General features: G+C 34.6%; 1 protein-coding gene across 3 annotated transcripts in view; it reads left to right on the top strand.

Moving 5' to 3' along the window:
* The window catches only part of CSMD3 (CUB and Sushi multiple domains 3), a 1,204,765-nt gene that overhangs the window by 1,165,774 nt on the left and 20,184 nt on the right, over positions 1–18,807 (top strand). For all 3 annotated transcript variants that reach the window (XM_044914284.1, XM_021688378.1, XM_021688377.1), the window contains 5 exons: positions 2,124–2,303; positions 3,843–4,016; positions 7,555–7,728; positions 8,839–8,912; positions 17,570–17,681. In XM_044914284.1, coding sequence (XP_044770219.1) covers positions 2,124–2,303; positions 3,843–4,016; positions 7,555–7,728; positions 8,839–8,912; positions 17,570–17,681 — 714 coding nt within the window. The remainder of the gene's footprint in view (positions 1–2,123; positions 2,304–3,842; positions 4,017–7,554; positions 7,729–8,838; positions 8,913–17,569; positions 17,682–18,807) is intronic.

Genomic DNA, 18,807 nt, shown 5'->3' with positions numbered 1-18,807 from the left:
TTGTTATGCCTTATTATTAAATATTGTATTTAAAATTATTTCTCTTTTCTCTACTGTCTCAAGTCTTTCTGAAACTTTTGGTGTGGCATTCTAAATGATAATATTATGTATGTAACCAGAGCTAACTTTATGAGCTACTAAAGTTGATAGAACCTCATGCTCAAAAGGGTCCGGTGCTGGGTGTAATGCTCTGTGTTTGTTGTCTTAAAATTCTTAATTTCAACTTTAAATTTGTATTTTGTTAAGTGAAGTCTACGGGGACAGTGGAGCATGTGCTGAGGACTTGGAGCCTCTGCTCATGCACAGTCAGCCTCTCTACCTCCCTGTCTTCCTAAAATGGGTTATAGGCCATTTACCCCCTACCGTGAGCCTTGCCTGACCTCCCCATTCCCACTCTTACTCTGGGGCCACTGATGTTCTCTGCCCAGCCAGTCCATAGTGTCATCAACAGAGGGAGGTTCACATTGCAGTTGTCTTCCACCCCTTTGTGGGGGCCTGGGTGCAAGCATGAAATAGGTAGGAGTTGGGTATATTTATAGAGTCTTAGAGCAGAACAGGGCAGCAGCTCTCCCAGTCTTGGGCTGGCAACAACAAGGCATATTTAGTAAAACTTTATGTAAGCTTCTCACTGATCCCCAATCCAGAAAGTAAATGCCTCCCAGAGTGGAGATTGCAATTTCTTAGAGGTCATTCTTTCACTTGAGTTGGCAATGAGTTGGCGAAAATGGTAAATTGATTTCTCTGTCCCTAGCTATGGCATTTTCATTGCCATAGATCATGTATCCTGCCCTGCATGTAATAGATTCATATTTTATAGCCTATTCATTCTTTCCTTTCTTCAATAGGAAGTATTCTTTTTGAACCTAGCATTATTTTAGTTAAAAACTATGATGGGGGTGCCAGGGTGGCTCATTTGGTTAAGCATCTGACTCTTGAATTTGGCTCAGGGCATGATCTCAGGATCAGGAGATCCAGCCCTGAGTCAGGCTCTGCACTGGGTGTGGAACCTGCTTGAGATTCTCTCTCTCCCTTTGCCCCTCCTACTTCCCCCCCACCCCCCACTTGTGCTTATACCCACACACTCTCAAAAAAAAACCCAAACTATTATAATATCCAGCTGAGTGACACTATGCCGATAATATGCTCTCAGTCCACCAAGCCTGATAGATTAGAGATTTCAGTCACCATATATGGGAATACATAGATTTCAAATGTTATATTAGAAATCTTGATTCTAGGGGTGCCTGAGTGGCTCAGTTGTTAAGTGTCTGCCTTCAACTCGGGTTATGATCCCAGGGTCCTGGGATCGAGCCCCGCATCGGGCTCCCTGCTCAGCAGGAAGCCTGCTTCTCCCTCTCCCACTCCCCCTGCTTGTGTTCCCTCTCTCGCTGTGTCTCTCTCTGTCAAATAAATAAGTAAATAAGATCTTTAAAAAAAAAAAGAAATCTTGATTCTAGATTCTATGGAATGACTTCTCCATGATCCCCTAAGGCGGATTAAAAGAGGTTACTGCAAAATAATGCAATATATGTTAAGAAAAAAAAAAGAAGAAGAAGGTAGCGGGAGGGGAAGAATGAAGCGAGGGAAATCGGAGGGGTAGACGAACCATGAGAGACGATGGACTCTGAAAAACAAACAGGGTTCTAGAGGGGAGGGGGGTGGGAGGATGGGTTAGCCTGGTGGTGGGTATTGAGGAGGGCACATTCTGCATGGAGCACTGGGTGTTACGCACAAACAATGAATCATGGAACACTTCATCTAAAACTAATGATGTAATGTATGGGGATTAACATAAGAATAAATAAATAAATAAATAAATAAATAAATAAATAAATAAAAGAGGTTACTGCATCAGAGTTCCTTACAGTATACTAGTTTATTAACCTAGCCTCTTCAGAGTCTAAATGACAGTTTCTGAACCATATGCATAGAATCTGTAATAAGCATACCTGAGTATAATCAGGAATTGCCAGTGTGTCGTTTAAATATGCTTATGTTTTATGATTAAAAATGAACATGGTAACTAATTTTCCCTGCTTATATATTATATATGCCATATGCTTACTACTTCTCTCCATTAAATGGCACATTAACCATCTGTTCTTCTAATCCAATACTGATAGTAATCAGTTGTGGAGACCCAGGTATACCAGCCAATGGACTGAGATATGGAGATGATTATGTGGTTGGACAAAATATCTCATACATGTGCCAGCCAGGCTATACAATGGAATTGAACGGTTCCAGAATTAGGACTTGTACAACTAATGGCACGTGGAGTGGAGTAATGCCAACTTGTAGAGGTATGATAATTTCTTCAATATTATAAGTGATAACTGCTGTATATTTACTTTTTAATATGAAAATTTTAAGTAAGCTTAAATAGCATTTTTGTATTGTTTCACTTTTTTCTGATACTGAAAATTGACTACTGCTGTCTTTATTTTAAAATCATACAGAAAATAACATATAGAATTTAAAATGATATTTCAAGAAAAATATTATATCTTATGAGTAATGACAATGATTTTTAGTACAACCAAAACAACAAAAATATCATGTGCTCTGGTATGTACTCACCTTCATTATTTATATTTATTAGTGAATATTTAAAAGAGAATATAACCTTAATGAATTAGAATTTTAATTTGATGATCCACTTGGTTCAAACAATTCAAAGATGGGAAAAAAAAGTTCTATAACTTGAGAACAATCATACTGAATTATAAAACTAACTCTTCATAAAAAAAAGAACATCTTTCTTAATACAATCTAGAATTAATCTTGTAGTCAATATGGGCATAAATTTGCTACTTTATGCTATTTATTTTTCCACTGGAGATATATTTATATTTTTTGCAAATTTTTCTGATAATTTATGGAATACTGTTGATGTCAAGCCATTTCTATTATTTTATAATTATACTGATATTTCTCATTCAGGTGTCTTTCTAAACATCTGTGAACTGACAGTTTAACAAAAGGAATAATTTCAACATGTGTCTTTTTCTTCTTGTTTATACTGTTTCTGAATCAGATCACTGTATATATACACTTAATGTATGAAAATATATGAACATACATTTTATATTAGAAGTTATTTCATACATCATTAACTGATTCTGATAATGGTAATGTAACTCCAAGAATTATTCATGTATGTTGCTACTCATAAAAATACAATCATTCCTCATTTTTAGATTTTGCAATGTGTACCCTTCTTTTTCCCTTCATCTCTGACATGTTATCTTACCCATCTCTGCTTGAAGCCAACTTAAAACAAATTTTAAAATAAATGCTTAAACATTTAATAATTTATTTAAAAACCCTACAGTAAATTTTAACATATGAATTTAAGTGGTTGATAGAACCAATTTGGGTATTTTAATGAGATACTTGATCTAGATTTTTTCCAAATGTCACAGAATTACTTGCAAATTCCTTGCTACAATGTTGACACTATATATAGCCAAACAGCCCTGATCTTCAGTCTGTCTAAAGGTCATTGGAAAAATAATTTTATATAAAACCAATAATTTATCAGTTACAGTATACTAGATGGAAGGTCACCCTCTATTTGCTTCCCTTAGAGGTCAGGCAGCTTGTTATTTTCTAAGAGAATCTCTGACAACCAGTAGCCATTATGTTGCCAAGAAATAGTCGCATCCTAGAGGGATTAATTCCAGGGATGTTTCAGGACTACTACCAGGACAATAAAACATGTCACACCATATTGTCCTCCGAAAGGTTAAATTAGCACATACGCTTCTTCTGATGATTTTTTTTTTTTACACCCGGGATATTTCAACAGCTGTGTCTAATTGCTTTTAATGTAATTGCAGCTGTTACCTGCCCAACTCCTCCCCAGATTTCTAATGGAAGGTTGGAAGGAACAAATTTTGACTGGGGCTTTAGTATTAGCTACATCTGTTCTCCAGGCTATGAACTATCCTTTCCTGCTGTTCTGACCTGTGTAGGAAATGGTACCTGGAGTGGGGAAGTACCACAGTGCTTACGTAAGTATAATTTCTATACTTAAAATTGTATTTTCCCATTTCCACTCTCTTAGAACTCCTTGACTGAGATTATTGCTGTTACTTAAAATTCTCAGATTTTGCTAGAACAAATATGAGATTGATAAAGCTCATTCTGAGGCATAATTAAAATTCAACAGGAAATCAAACTTACCAGTGTAGATATTTTTCTTATAATCCAACTATTATGTTCTTTCTGCTCTGACTCCAAATATTAGGCTAACCTGCTTTGTTTGCAAACTTATTTAAAAAATTATTTCTCAAATTAAAAACCCTTTAAGATTAATTCTACTACTGGAAAAGTATTCTTATTCTTGTCCAGTTTGTCTCAACTGAATGCTCTAATTTACTCCCAAATTTCTTTCCACAATAAATCTATGTTACTTTACATGGTCATTCAAATCAAGTTCTTATGATGTTATTTGTCATGATAATGCTTGTGATTATACCTAAAATGATTCAGGTAAGCATGGAGAAGAGGGAGTAATATTTTCTTAGAGGTCACTTTATAATATATATTCCAGCAAGTGTCACTTCGAAATTAATTTGGAAGATTGCAAACAAAATAAAAGTCAGCTTTGTGTTTTACACAAATTATTGTAGCACATGATATGGGCAATCCTGTTCCTAGTCTTCCCTCCTTTCCCTGCATGGGGTAGAAGAACACTCCACCTGTCCCCATGGCCTTGAAGTTAGGCAGATCTAACTGATGACATGACTTGGAACCCTCCAGTCTTCTCATTTACAGTGGAAGCCAAATTGCCTATGGGTTTCTGTGCCATTTGTCTTCTTCTCTCCTGATTTCATCTTATACTACTATCCCCCCATACTTCAAGATTGATGTCACACAAATTGTCTCTTAAAATTCTGTTTTATGCTAAGGATCATCTTAGAAAAGACCAATGTGTTCTAAATAAGACTAGATATTCTACAGCTACTTCAGAATAGATAGGGATGAGGAGATTTACAGAGATGAGTTCATGTTTGTTTGATACATTTAGGAAAATCTCAATCAAGAAGTATCTTGGATAGGATGTTTTATTTTTTGGCTCTATTAAAATACAAATAATAATAAATACTATTGACATTGAATTATAACTATCACTTTGTCCAAATTGCTTTACATATATGATTTCTACTACACATAACAGAACTCCATGTTTACTCATGACATTTTAATTGATAATGACACTTGGGCTCAGAGAGAGGAATCAAATTGTAAGGACACTGTGTGACCCTGTCATCATTTAGGACACCAGCTACGTTGTTATATGGCCTGTGGTTGCACTGCCCCTAAATTAGAGTATGAATTCCAGTTCAGAGAAGGTAGACTAAAGAGATAATGCTGTTAGCCATTGAATAGCCAAATTCATTCATTTTAGGGACTTTATAGAAGGGAAAGTCTTTTCTCTTTCATTTTGTTCAAAGTATATCCTTTTATCTTAAAGTTTATGTCATTGTGAACTGGAGCCTTTTGAAAATAGATCCTGTGTCTTAAGCCTCTAAACTAGACACCAATAGGTTGTTTGGTTTAGGACATGAAATGCTACAGATAGAAAACAATGGGATGATGAGGAAGTGAGGGGCAGGCAGGGAGCAAGATTGAGGAGTTTATGTGGTTGCATCTCCCTCCTTTCTTTTCTTTGTTGAATAAAGATAAGATTCTGAGAGGAATGACTCAGCAGAAATATGCAAGAGAAACACTTCAGAAGTAGGTTACTAAGTAATTTGGCAATAAAAATGATTGCTAAGCTGAAATGCCCATTGATAATGTTCACCGAGGAAATAGCCATTGAATTCAAAATGTGCTAGAGACACAAAGATTAGTAAGATGAAGATCCTGGCCTCTGGGGTTTGATGTTCTATGGCTCGTAGCACAAAGATTTACAATATCTAGGAAATGCTGAACACACTAAACACATGTTTATTTTACCTGTATTGCTTTACTCTGAAATTTTACCCTAAATTTATTTTGTTGAATATTTATTTCATAATTACTTTTAACTTTAACTGTTTTAAAAAGAATGAAAAGTTCCTAAAAAGAGGTTTGAAAATTCAGGTCTCTCCTAGAGTCTTGAATTTCAGAAAGGGTCTTTCTTTGTACCTTGAGCTTAAGACTAAGGTATTCTATTATTAGGGTATTTATCCATTCCTGTTTGTCTGGAACATTCCTGGTTTATTCCTGTTGTCCTGGTTGATGTCCTATCCAGTTAGAGGTCTCCTTTCAAGCCTCAAAAATATCTTTGGTTTGGAGGATGCACCACCCTAAGGGAGCATTTATACTTAAAAACATTTGGATGTTACTGTTTGTTTGCCTTATTAGGGGCATAAGCTTTTAGCTGCTGAATCTGCAAATTTAAAAACCAAGTATGCTTAAAAATGGTTAAAATGGTAAATGTATGTTATGTATTTTTTTACTACAATAAACAAATTGAAAGCATATGATATCTTTGTGTAGGTTATCTACTAGATTTGAAACCATCTGACCCTATTACACTTCTACGTGCTCACTCTGCTCCAGCTTCCACTTCCTTCCAACAGGCTAGACATGCTCCAGCTTGTTTACTGATAAGTCTAAGTGCCTAAAATGTCTTAGAATAGGTTCTTTTAGTTGTTAGGAAATCTATGTTGAATGGAATAATGTATTCAATTTGTTTACAAATTCTGTCAAGATGGTATTTTCAATAATTGTTGTAGAACTTTGAGATTCCTTGGTTTGCTATAGATTTGGACTCTACTGGGCTTCTTTAGTCTTTAAAAAACTCTCGAGGGCGCCTGGGTGGCTCAGTTGGTTAAGTGACTGCCTTCGGCTCAGGTCGTGATCCTGGAGTCCCGGGATCGAGTCCCGCATTGGGCTCCCTGCTTGGCAGGGAGCCTGCTTCTCCCTCTGACCCTCCCCCCTCTCATGTGCTCTCTCTCTCTCATTCTCTCTATCTCAAATAAATAAATAAAATCTTTAAAAAAAAAAAAGAAAAGAAAAAACTCTCAAAAATCCTCCACAATATTACAAAGAGGAAGACAACAAAACACTGGGGTATGTGCTTGAGTGTTCAACAGATTACACAGAACAAATAAGTGTTTCCGTTATATACATATAAAAAGACAGAGCAATCTGGAGAGTACAACCTAGACCATTATGGGCTGGCTCTTTCTGACAGAGCTTTCTGTGAATCACATGCCTTTTCAGAAGCATACTCCAACTTTGCAACCAATTTATACAAATGTGTGGTTTGATTCTGGTCAAGACAAAACAGCAACAAAAATACAAAAAATTCTATAGTTATTAAGGTGGCCTACTAAGGGGAAAAGACCTCAATCAGACTTCTTTTCAATATTATGCTGAGTTGTACATTCAGTATTTATCACTTAGACAAAAGCTAAAAAAAATTTCTTTAGGATACATTAATGTGAATAACATGTCACTTTAGTTCAGTATTCCAGTTATTTTCATCATTTTTCTAAACTGTTAGTCTGATGAATCCTAAATCTTTGCTATAAATATCTTTCTTTTCATTTCCAGCAAAGTTTTGTGGTGACCCTGGTATTCCTGCCCAAGGGAAAAGAGAAGGCAAAAGCTTTATATACCAGTCAGAGGTTTCATTTAGCTGCAGTTCTCCTTTCATACTAGTGGGATCAAGCACCAGAATATGTCAGGCAGATGGCACTTGGAGTGGCTCGTCACCTCACTGCATAGGTAATATTAATTAAAGGTTGATTATTCTCAGTAATTTTGGAATTACTAGATCCTAGTAATGTATTACTAGTATGAATGTATTAATTATTTTCTCTGCCCTACAAACTATAGTTGGCTAAATTTGAAAAATAAATGTAGAATATAGAAGCAATTAGAAGGCATTGAAAATGAATACTGTTAAAACATATGAAGTTGTATTTAGCATTTAAAACTCCCAGAGAAACAGTCGAAGTAATTTTCTTGTTTATCAGTAAAATGAAAAAGAAAAAGGTTGTCAGATTAATAGCTTAAGTACTAACATTTGTATATATTCTTATAGTTAATGAGTCATAGTCATATGATATTAAACTTGCTCCAAAAATTAATAAAAAAGATACATTGATGGGGCATCTGGGTGGCTCAGTCAGCTAAGCATCCGACTCTTGATCCCAACTCAGGTCTTGAGCTCAAGGTCCTGAGTGCAAGCCCCGCATTGGGCTCACTGCTGGGCATGGAGACTACTTAAAAAAAAGAAAAAAATACATTGACATCAAAATGGCCCTAAGCACATTTCTGTAGTCTTAAATTAAGTGCCACATTTGGTAAACCAACCAAATAATCTGTCATACAAACTAGCCAACTCAGACACTACTAGTTTTACCATTTTAATGCCTGGATCTCCTACAGGTATCCATGAAAAATGCAAATAACTAAGTCCTGTTTCTGGAAAAACTCTTACTTCTTGAGGGGAATATTATCCTACCTGAGATTATAATTTAGCAAAGTCGTTGAGCAAATGTTTAATATACATGTTCTTTTTTCATATCCTTCATTTTTCCTTAACTTTTTATCCACAGAGTAAGTTGGATGTCAAGTGCTTTTACATCAGAAGGGCTCAAAGTTCAAGAATTGCATAATTCATGTAAATTGCAGTGTACCTGAATTCTTGCTTTAAGATTAGTAGACTTCTGTCCATGGAGAGACGCTATTAGATTTATATTCTTTATTATTACCCATGGTCCTTTTCATTAAGCCTCAGATCACTCAAAATTGTTTTGTATGCGAGAAATATACATTTAAATATAATTACAAATTTTAAAGGAACATTATGCTTATAATCTTCATTTTTAGAACCCACCCGTACCTCATGTGAAAATCCAGGAGTCCCAAGGCACGGATCTCAGAACAATACATTTGGATTTCAAGTGAGTACTTTAAATAAATATTTCTATTCAGTATAAAACTAGATTGAAGCCTTCTTTGATTCATGTGCATATAATCATGTTGGCAGAAACAGAAAACATCATGCTTATATCTGTATTCATAACCATATAAAAAAAGGTAAAAGGCAACAAAAGCGTAGAAGTAAAAGGAAATTAGGAGAAGAAAAATGTGATTTAAGAGAATAGCCTAACTGATCATGACAATAAAACAAAAGAAAAATTGAAGACAGCTGTGAGCCTAGGAAAATCCATATGTTTAGCTAGTACATAAGAGAGTGTTAAGTAGGAAGAAATGAGGGGGTAAATGAGTAAATTCTAAAGGAGGATGTGGGGGAGTGAGGAAAAGTAAAGATGAATGAGTTTAAAGAGTTAGCAAACATAAAAATGTGGTTATTCAATAAAGCAATTAGCCTAAAATATGTTTATCTTATGTGTATAATACTAAAATATTTTTAAACATTTTCACTGACATGGGAAATTTCTGAGAAAATAATTTATCCTATTGTTACACAATAGTTGGATTGTTACATTGGAATTCTTCAACATGCCCAGTCATGTGTGGCTGACTTTCTTATTTTCTCTTTTTCTCATTTAGATTTTATGTAGAGATTCAGCAAGTTTTTCATTACAGGGCCCTTAGGGGAGCCAAAGTGCATACTGACTCCACGAGAAAATAGCCAATATACACATTACCCAATTGCCTTGTGTTGCAGAGTTTTCTAAATTGTACTATTTTGTGTGAAATTCAGTGGGAACCTGAAAAACATCCATTTCAAAAGGAAGTACTCATCAAAGGTGCCATATTTTTGTTGCTAAAAATAGTTTCCATTTATCTACAGCTCAGGCACAGTATGAGCATTGATTTGATAGCATTTCCAATTCTTCCAGTTTGCCTCAGGCCTGTCTACATAATACAAAGGTGTAAAAAAGGTGTCTCAGTCTCCATTATGTTAGTGTTTTTAGAAAACTTTAGATTCATATCTTTATAAAAGGTTTATCAATTGATCTAAATCCTGAAAAATGGACAACTAGTTAAAGTGCATTAGTTCTCATCCTATAGATGAAGAAACTGGAACAGAACGTGACTTGGCTTAGATCACCGAGCAAGTCAGTGACTATATCCTGAGAGAATACAGAATTTTGATGTTAGTGTCTGTGCACTAAACCAGGTGATTTTCATACTGGCTAGCAGGGCTTACGGCCTGCCATTTGTGGAAGGGTGCCCCGAGAAATGTGGCTGTAGGGTTCAGCCACACTCAAGGCCTTGATTTTGAGTATTCTGAACAGAAATTTTAGGGTGGTGGGGACCAGGTACAAATTTTCATTTGAACCAGTTTTCTCTTAACTGTACAGAAGAATTTGAAAATGCTCCCATTTCCCCCCTCTTACCAAAATATCATGTGAGTCCATAAAACTGTCACTGGTAGGGAGTTTGCATTTAAACCAAAGGCACTGGGAACATCTTGGCTGCTTAGTATTATTTATATGACATAGCAAGACTCATATACCAAGGCTGACCAATGAGGTTGGTAGGACAGACCAGCTCTCCTTTGTCTTGACAACCCTGACTTTAAAATTCAAGTTAACTTGAGCCTCGTCTAAATTAGTGATGTCATTTTGGAAGTGAGATCATTTACATACCTGTGTATCATTGTGTTGTCTTCAAAAATAAAAAGTACAGCAATCCTGCTTCTAAAATACTTTCTGAAGAGTATGAGTCCTTTCTAATACATAACCTTTGAAATAATGGGAATGGAAATGAGTAAGAATGAATTTAGTACAGTCATTCAATGAAATGAATAGAATTATTAACTCTGCATTGTAAGAGTTCTATTATAACCATTGAAAAATGTTATCCCAAAGTTAACCTAACCCTGAAAGCATATTATTTGACTAATAAACATGCATTGGATCATCATATTCTACTTAGATAAATATGAATAGACTAGATTTCAAATATGATAAACTCTATATAATTACATTAATCTTTATCAAAATCACAAATGATATACTGAGTATGTTAAATTGGGGACATCAACTTTCTTACATGCATATGACTGGTTTGTGCATATTTATATATATATACACTAAATATATTTAGTGTATATATACTATACATATATTATACTATATATATATTTATATTTAGTGTATAAATATATTTAGTGTATATATGTATATATATGCACAAACCAGTCATATGCATGTAAGAAAGTTGATATATTTAGTGTATAAATATATTTAGTGTATATATATATAATAAATATATATAATAAATATACACTAAATATATTTACTAAATCTGTACAGAGCTAATGGAAATTTTAAAAGTTTATATAATTCTAGCTAATATTAATGTACTGGTAGATTTCAAATAGAATCCTGGAAAAGCCATCTTTATTGGTTGAGACAAACTTTTCACTTGCAAGTTAAGAGAAGCTATTTGAGCTAGCTTAAGCCTAGAAGCATTACAAGCCATGTGCAGTTATATCAAAGACTCCAAGAAAAGGGATCTAGGAGAGACCCATCAAGCCCAGAATCTAGCAACTGGACAATAGGACTCAGTCTTTTCCACTACTCTATGTTTGCCTACTTTGTTTTTTCTTTGCAAATTGGCCATATGACGAAGGGTGCATTTTTCTATTTATCTTTCAGCCACATACGGAAAATGATTAATTGTCTCAATCTCAGTTCCAGATTTCTAGAGAGAGAATCAGAAGGTCTCAACTCTTGTATTTACCTCTGATTTGATCAGGTGGTCAGAAGTGACTTAAATAAAATTATAGGAGCTCACTTCTGGGAGGGACAAGAGAGGGGAAAGTTATGAATTACACAGGCACTCAAATCATTTTCTTGATTTTTTTTCCTTTAATATGTTTATTCACTCTTTTTCTATATAGGTTTTAGATTTTTGGACATAGATATAATTATTAACATATAAGGATATATTACCTGTTGCTAGAGATGACAAAAACTCTAGGGTTGAAAAAAGTACTCAACATAATTTCTGTAATATCCAAAATATTGTAAGTTGGAATAATTTTTGGCTAAAAATAGATGGGTAGTGAAGGGAGTAGCTGTCAAAATGACTGATACAACATCTAGATTAATTATGGGGTAAATGCCAGACACACGTATTTCACTAACTGCTGTATCACTCTTAAACTTGAGCTGAGGGTTTGGAAGACCCATCATTAGGAGTTAGGACTTTTGTTACATTAAAGTTATTATAGATACGAAATGTTTTTAATCTGACTCTTAGATGTGTAACACCAAGATACTGAACAGTAAGATTTTTAGCCTACAAAAATAACCATGGTGATGATGTATGATTTCCAGTTTATAATCTAAATTAGTAGATAAGTACATTGAATGGGACAAATATGTTACATAGTATTTTTCTTGCTTTCAAATGATGAATATGACATTAATTTTAAATCAAAAATCCCATAAAATCAAGTATTTTTAATTAAAATCTGATAATTTTTTTAAATACAAACTCATAGGATATCTTAAAATTTAATTTTTTTTTAAAACCAGGAAACTCAGGGCTAAAACTGATGCTCAGTGAAACTTCCTTGAATCTTATCATAAGCATATGTTTTCTCCCTTCATTTTTATGATCTTGCCTTTCTACATCTATTTTATTAATCAAAATATATGTGTGTCTTTTATTAGAAGCTACTTCATTTTTTCTTGGGTAAAATGTTTAATATAAACACATAGTAAAAAATACAAATATAAAATGGTTGTTAAAATATACTACAGAGGAAGCATATAAATTGTGAATTCTTAGTTTTACATATATATAAAATATATGTATGCTATATATATGTATTAAACAAATATATTTAATTTGTGATGTTAAAAATCAGACACAAATAAATACAATGATGAAAATTCTAGGAGAGCAAAAGTCATTTGCTATGAAACATCATGAAAGAGAAAGATCTTACTTAGAATATTCTAAATTTATACAAAATGTGGAGCGCCTGGGTGGCTCAGTCATTAAGCGTCTGCCTTCGGCTCAGGTCATGATCCCAGGGTCCTGGGATTGAGCCCTGCATCTGGCTCCCTGCTCTGTGGGAAACCTGCTTCTCCCTCTCCCACTCCCCTTGCTTGTGTTCCTACTCTTGCTATTTCTCTCTCTCTGTCAAATAAATAAATAAATTCTTTAAAAAAATAAAAATAAATATATACAAAATGTCTATTATGCCTTGATTAGCTATCTAAACTTCATGGCTTAGGAACTGAGATGTAACATTTAAAATAAAGAAATAAGAAAAAAATAAAATAGTTAAAGAAGATAAATTATATTTACTAAATAGACATGTCTTATAATTTTATAATGCTTTTGCACAAAACATGCTAATTGGGTCCAACTTAAAGTGGTTTTTATTTAAACATTGACTGCAATTAAAACTTTAAATGGATGTTTTTTAATTCCTGATATAAAAATAATATTCAATATTTTTGCATTATATATAATTGGTTATACAGAGCACCTTTTATTGGTAATTATTGGTGGGAAAATTGTAATGAATTATTTTTCCATGAAGTTTTTGAGTTGGATAATGAAAAATTATTTTTTTCTACAAATAATCAAATTATATTATGCATGTTAGAAGTTAATTTAGAATCAGAAGGACCTATCATCACAAGTTGGAAAAGGATGGACAGCTATATAAGATATGGTATTAAGTGGTCTTATAATTGAAAAAGTATTTATTAATGCACTGATATTTGGAGAAAATTTTGGTAATTGATTTAACTATAATAAACTCTGAACAAAAAATTAATCCATTATTAAATTTGTGTAATTCTAGGTATACTAGATATTTGGTATAAATATTTGTGAATTTGACAAAAATAGTTATTATATGTGTTACTGAGATATAGAAAAATTTTAAATAAATTTTACTTCTCTGGTATCTGATTAATATCTAAAGCAGTATTTATGATGACTTCAGAAAAGTTTGCAGAAATAAGGAAAAAAGTCTTACAAGTAAAAACAAAGGCTATGTAATCCAACATATTTCTTATATCTTATTAACATCAAGTTACTTAATGAAGTAACCCAAATGTATGCTTCAAAGAATAAACAGTGATTTCGCTTCATGCTATGTAAAGTATGGAAGGGATATCACTCTTCTTTAAGAAACTATAGGCATGTTAAATCTTTTTTAAGTTAAGTAATCAAATGATTTTGTATTAAATTATTAGTCCCCACTCCTTCAGTTTATCCAACATTTTTGATAGTTCTTTGTGCACAAGGGTGAGTAACACAGTCCCTAGTCTAGAGAAACTAACCTCTGGTGTGTGGAAGATTTCATAGGATAGACGATAACATTGGTAACTTTGAAAGTTGCTAAGGGAGCATGTAAAAGAAAGTTCTCCTAATCTGTTTCTGCAGGGAAACCTTCCTAGAAATGTCTGAGCTAAATCTTTTAGGGTAATATCTAGGAAAAGAAAGTTAGGAAAGACATTCCATGCAGGGTAAACAGCATGAAAATATGCATGCATTAAGGGAACTACAAAAATTCAGTACTATATGAGCACAATTTGAGTAAAAGTAAGTGGTCAGTGATGAAGCTAGACAGATGGGCTGTGGTCAGGTTATAGGGGCTTTTTTTTTTCTTTAAGGTTTTTTATTTATTTATTAGAGAGATAGACAGCGAGAGAGGGAATACAAGCAGGGTGAGTGGGAGAGGGAGAAGCAGACTCCCCGCTGAGCAGGGAGTCCGATGTGGGGCTCAATCCCAGGACTCTGGGATCATGACCTGAGCAGAAGGCAGACGCTTAACGACTGAGCCACCCAGGCGCCCCATGGTTATAGGGGCTTTTATCTGTCAAGTTAACACAATGTAACTTTATCCTATGGGTGAGTTGACAGTAAAGATTTTAAGAAAGAGAATGCTAAGGCTCTGACTTTATGTGGAAAATTAATGTGGTCAAGACTGGAGTAATGGAAACAAGTTAGATTATTATCATGATTGTAGTTATGATTATTATAATTATAATTATGACATTAGTTCACAAAGTGGGATTGCTGACCAAGCAGCAGCAGTATGACTTAAGAACTTGTTGGAAATACAGATTCTGGGCCTCCCCCAGATCAACCAAGTCAGAAACTTTCAAGGGAGGCTCATCTATTTGTGTTCTGGTAAGTCCTCCTGATTATGATATCTGCTAAAGTTTGAGAACCAAACCTGTAGAAAAGATATTGAAGACTAAAACAGGATGTATAAGTGGAGAGACAGAAGGGGACAGTTTAAGAGTTAGGAGGTAAAATGATCAGTATTTGGTGGTAGATTGAATGAGCGGAGATTTATGGGTAGAAAGTAGCAAGCATTAACTGAGATCTACCCTAAACTAGATTGCTGGATTGCTGGATTGGTAGAGGTAATGGGTTTTGTAAAACCAGTTTGGCTGAGGAACAGAACTGCAAAGTCTACATGATCAGTCACATAATCTAGTCCACATGAGAAAGTCAAAATATGTGGCGCCCTGTTGCATAACTGAACTGCGTGCTCTGGAGAACAATTTGAAGGACTTCGTTTATGTTGAATACAGGGTAAACAGTGCTCCCTGGAGTTGATCAGTATAGTGGCGCTGGACAAAATGGGTTGTCAAGGGGGTAAGAGATCTCCTCAGAGGTATGGTGAGGGTGTCTTGGAAGACAAAACGTAAGATAACTGGAAGAATAAAGGTTGCTATCAGAGAATGACAGTTGGAATTGAATGTTTGTGATATAGCATAACTCTGGGTGATAATGAGAATATGAGAAATGGTAGCATTTAGCTACTCTCAAGGTCCAAATGGAATCTTGGGTCAAATTATGTCATTTTAAGCTTAGCCTCATGTTGCTTTAGCAGGTGAGAGTAGGAACTAACTGGGAAGGAAGGAAACAGGGTATTTGTGAAACGTGCTAAGAGGATGACTGATCATTCTCAGACTCCCAATTGCTGGGGAAGGCTGAAATGGCAGACACTAAATATTCCTCACCTTGTCCTCCAGCTGTAATCATTTAATAAACCCTGATGATTTCTTCTTGTAATGTAGTTTGAGTAAACAACATCCTTCCCAAGTCTGCTGCCACAAGTTAATTCAGCTTTTATCCATTCAAATGTAATATGGTAGTGTTGGCTTCATGATTATAATTACTGCTGGTCATTCTTTTTGTTTAGTAATTTCTTTATGCAGTGGCTAATTTAATTTTCAACACAAATTTTACTTGCTCTGAGAGCTTTAGCAACTTTATGTTTTCATTAAAAAAAGATTTCAAATGCCAAAGCCTGCCATTTGAGACCCTTCAGAAATTGACTCATATTTATCTTTGACTTAATTTAATGCTTAAAATAAATCTCAAGACAAATAATATTATCATCTTTATTTATAGGATAAGTCTTAAAGAGGGGATATACCTCATTCAAGCAAGATCAGGTTCAGAGTTAAAGCCACATACACATTACTCTGGGGTCTATTTTCTTTTTTTGCTGTATCTTACCGCTTCCCACTTTACCCTCCCCGCCTCCCCAGCTTCCCAGCTCACTGTGTGAACTATCCATACCAACCAATCAAATGTACTTTTTCCTAAACTATATGATGTATATTTTAACCTTCATACATTTTCTCATCATGTTCTTTTCTACTTTTATATCAGTTGTTCTCAAACTTTATTGTTCATTAAAATCACCTGGAGGGCTTGTTAAAACACAGATTGCTGGTCCCCATTGAGAGTTTCTGATTCAGTGGGTCTGGGATAAGTTCCCAGAATATGCATTTCTTTTTTTTTTTTAAAGATTTTATTTATTTATTTGACAGAGAGATAGCACAAGTGGGCAGAGAGGCGGGCAGAGAGGCAGGCAGAGGGAGAGGGAGAAGCAGGCTCCCCGCCAAGCAGGGAGCCCGATGCGGGACTCTATCCCAGGACCCTGGGATCATGACCTGAGCCGAAGACAGCCGCTTAACCGACTGAGCCACCCAGGCGCCCCCAGAATATGCATTTCTAAAAAAGTTCCCAATGATGCTGAGGTTACCAGTCTTGGGACCCTACTTTGAAAACCATGTTTTATGTATTTATCTAAAATTCACATCCTTAAAAGCTTAGTGCAAATTGCATGTCTTCCAGCATATATTTGTTACATTCACAACCTTTGCATCTAAATGCCTTTGCATCTAATCTTCTATTGCATTTAGTGTCTTCCATATTCATTTGCCTCTTATGTTGTTAGTTATCTTTATTTCTCTGTCTTCATCCATCTTTATTTATTTATTTATTTATTTTTATTTATTTATTTATCTTTATTTAATGATCTACCTGTCTGTCTTGTGTTTAGATGAGCTTGTTGGCCTTTTGGTATCTTATATATTTTCTTCAAACTACCGTGGCAAAAAGTTTAGCACCTATGCATGCATTGGGTACTCAAATATTTGATGATGATACGTATACAAAGAGATGTTTTTTCGTTAGTCTTGATTTCCCCCCCAATTTTACTTTAAATCAGTTTTAAATATCTTTTCCTTCTGGCTTCTACCATGAAGAATTTCTTTTGAAAGCATTTTCTCATCCACAGTTTTTTTCTATTTGTTGCCATATTTGAAGCTGCATTGGTACGTTTCTCTGTAATTTGCTATAGGTAGGAAGTGTTGTGCAGTTCCATTGCAAAAAAGGACACCTTCTCCAAGGGTCTACAACACGCACTTGCCTTCCTGACCTCACATGGAGTGGAATTCAGCCTGAGTGCATACGTAAGTATTGTGGCTAAGAAATCATACTTACCACAGATAGGAATTTATATGCATTTTTTTCTTACAAGTGGGAAGTAAATCTATATCTACACAAAAGATGTATTACATGGTTTTTTTTTAGATTATGATAAAACATAATTTATGTATATAAGTTTATTACTGTATCATGACCCCAATGCCCATTAAGGAGCATTCTTTCTAAAGAAGTCAAAAGGCACGAGGCACAATTTTGGTTTTTTTGCAAGCCTCTTGTAATTGTGTTCAGCTTGGTTATCTGATAATTTTAGATGATTATTAGTTTACCAATTCAGAGATCTGAATATATGAATCTAAAGTATGCTGAAATACAGAAGGCTCCAATTTAGTGCCTCTTAATCCTTTATCACTTGCAAAACTCTCTGAGATTCTGAGGAAAGGTAGAAACATCCATGGAAGGAAATACACATGAATAGTTTGACCAAAAATTTGAATACTATTTCAGGATTTCCTGGAGCTTCTAAATGTGCATTGACCCTAAGTTGAGAGCACTTGCCGTACAGATTAAAGAAGAACAAAGCCCAAGGTCATGAAGCTATCTTTTCTGGCTTACAGTTAGAAATAAATTTCAGTTGGTGAATTACTTATCTCTTTCCGTTGGTGAATTACTTATCTCTTTCCCTCCCACTTTCTCCTTTTTATCTCCTTTCCTATCTTTTTAAAATCCTGAGAATCTTGGGGAAAAACAATAAAGAGTAAGCAGGAGTAGAAATACTCATCAGAATGGTGGCAAACTTTTAGGATTTGCTAAAGTCTAAATAAGTCCTGTGAATTTACTCTAGACCTGTTCAGAACCACCCGAATGATCATGGGAGCCCCCGTGGACCTGCAGCTTACTGAAAAACAGGAGAACACTCCACTGAGAAGTCATTCACATGCCTGGTTAGCTGATATTTAAATATGGCAAAATTCCTTAAGAGGCAGTTAAGTAGAGTGCATATTTTAGAACCTGTGTGAGATGTAACTAGGTATTTCATAGTAAACCAAACTTCTTTGATGACTTCTATAAAGGATATGATGATTTAAAAAGAGTTATTACTGAAAGCATCTCAGAACTTCTACTATGTGCATAATGTGAAGATTAAACTTA

The sequence above is a fragment of the Neomonachus schauinslandi genome, chromosome 4 (assembly GCF_002201575.2).
Source record: "Neomonachus schauinslandi chromosome 4, ASM220157v2, whole genome shotgun sequence".
NCBI classification, from domain to species: domain Eukaryota; kingdom Metazoa; phylum Chordata; class Mammalia; order Carnivora; family Phocidae; genus Neomonachus; species Neomonachus schauinslandi.
This window is presented reverse-complemented; position numbering and strand designations above follow the sequence as displayed.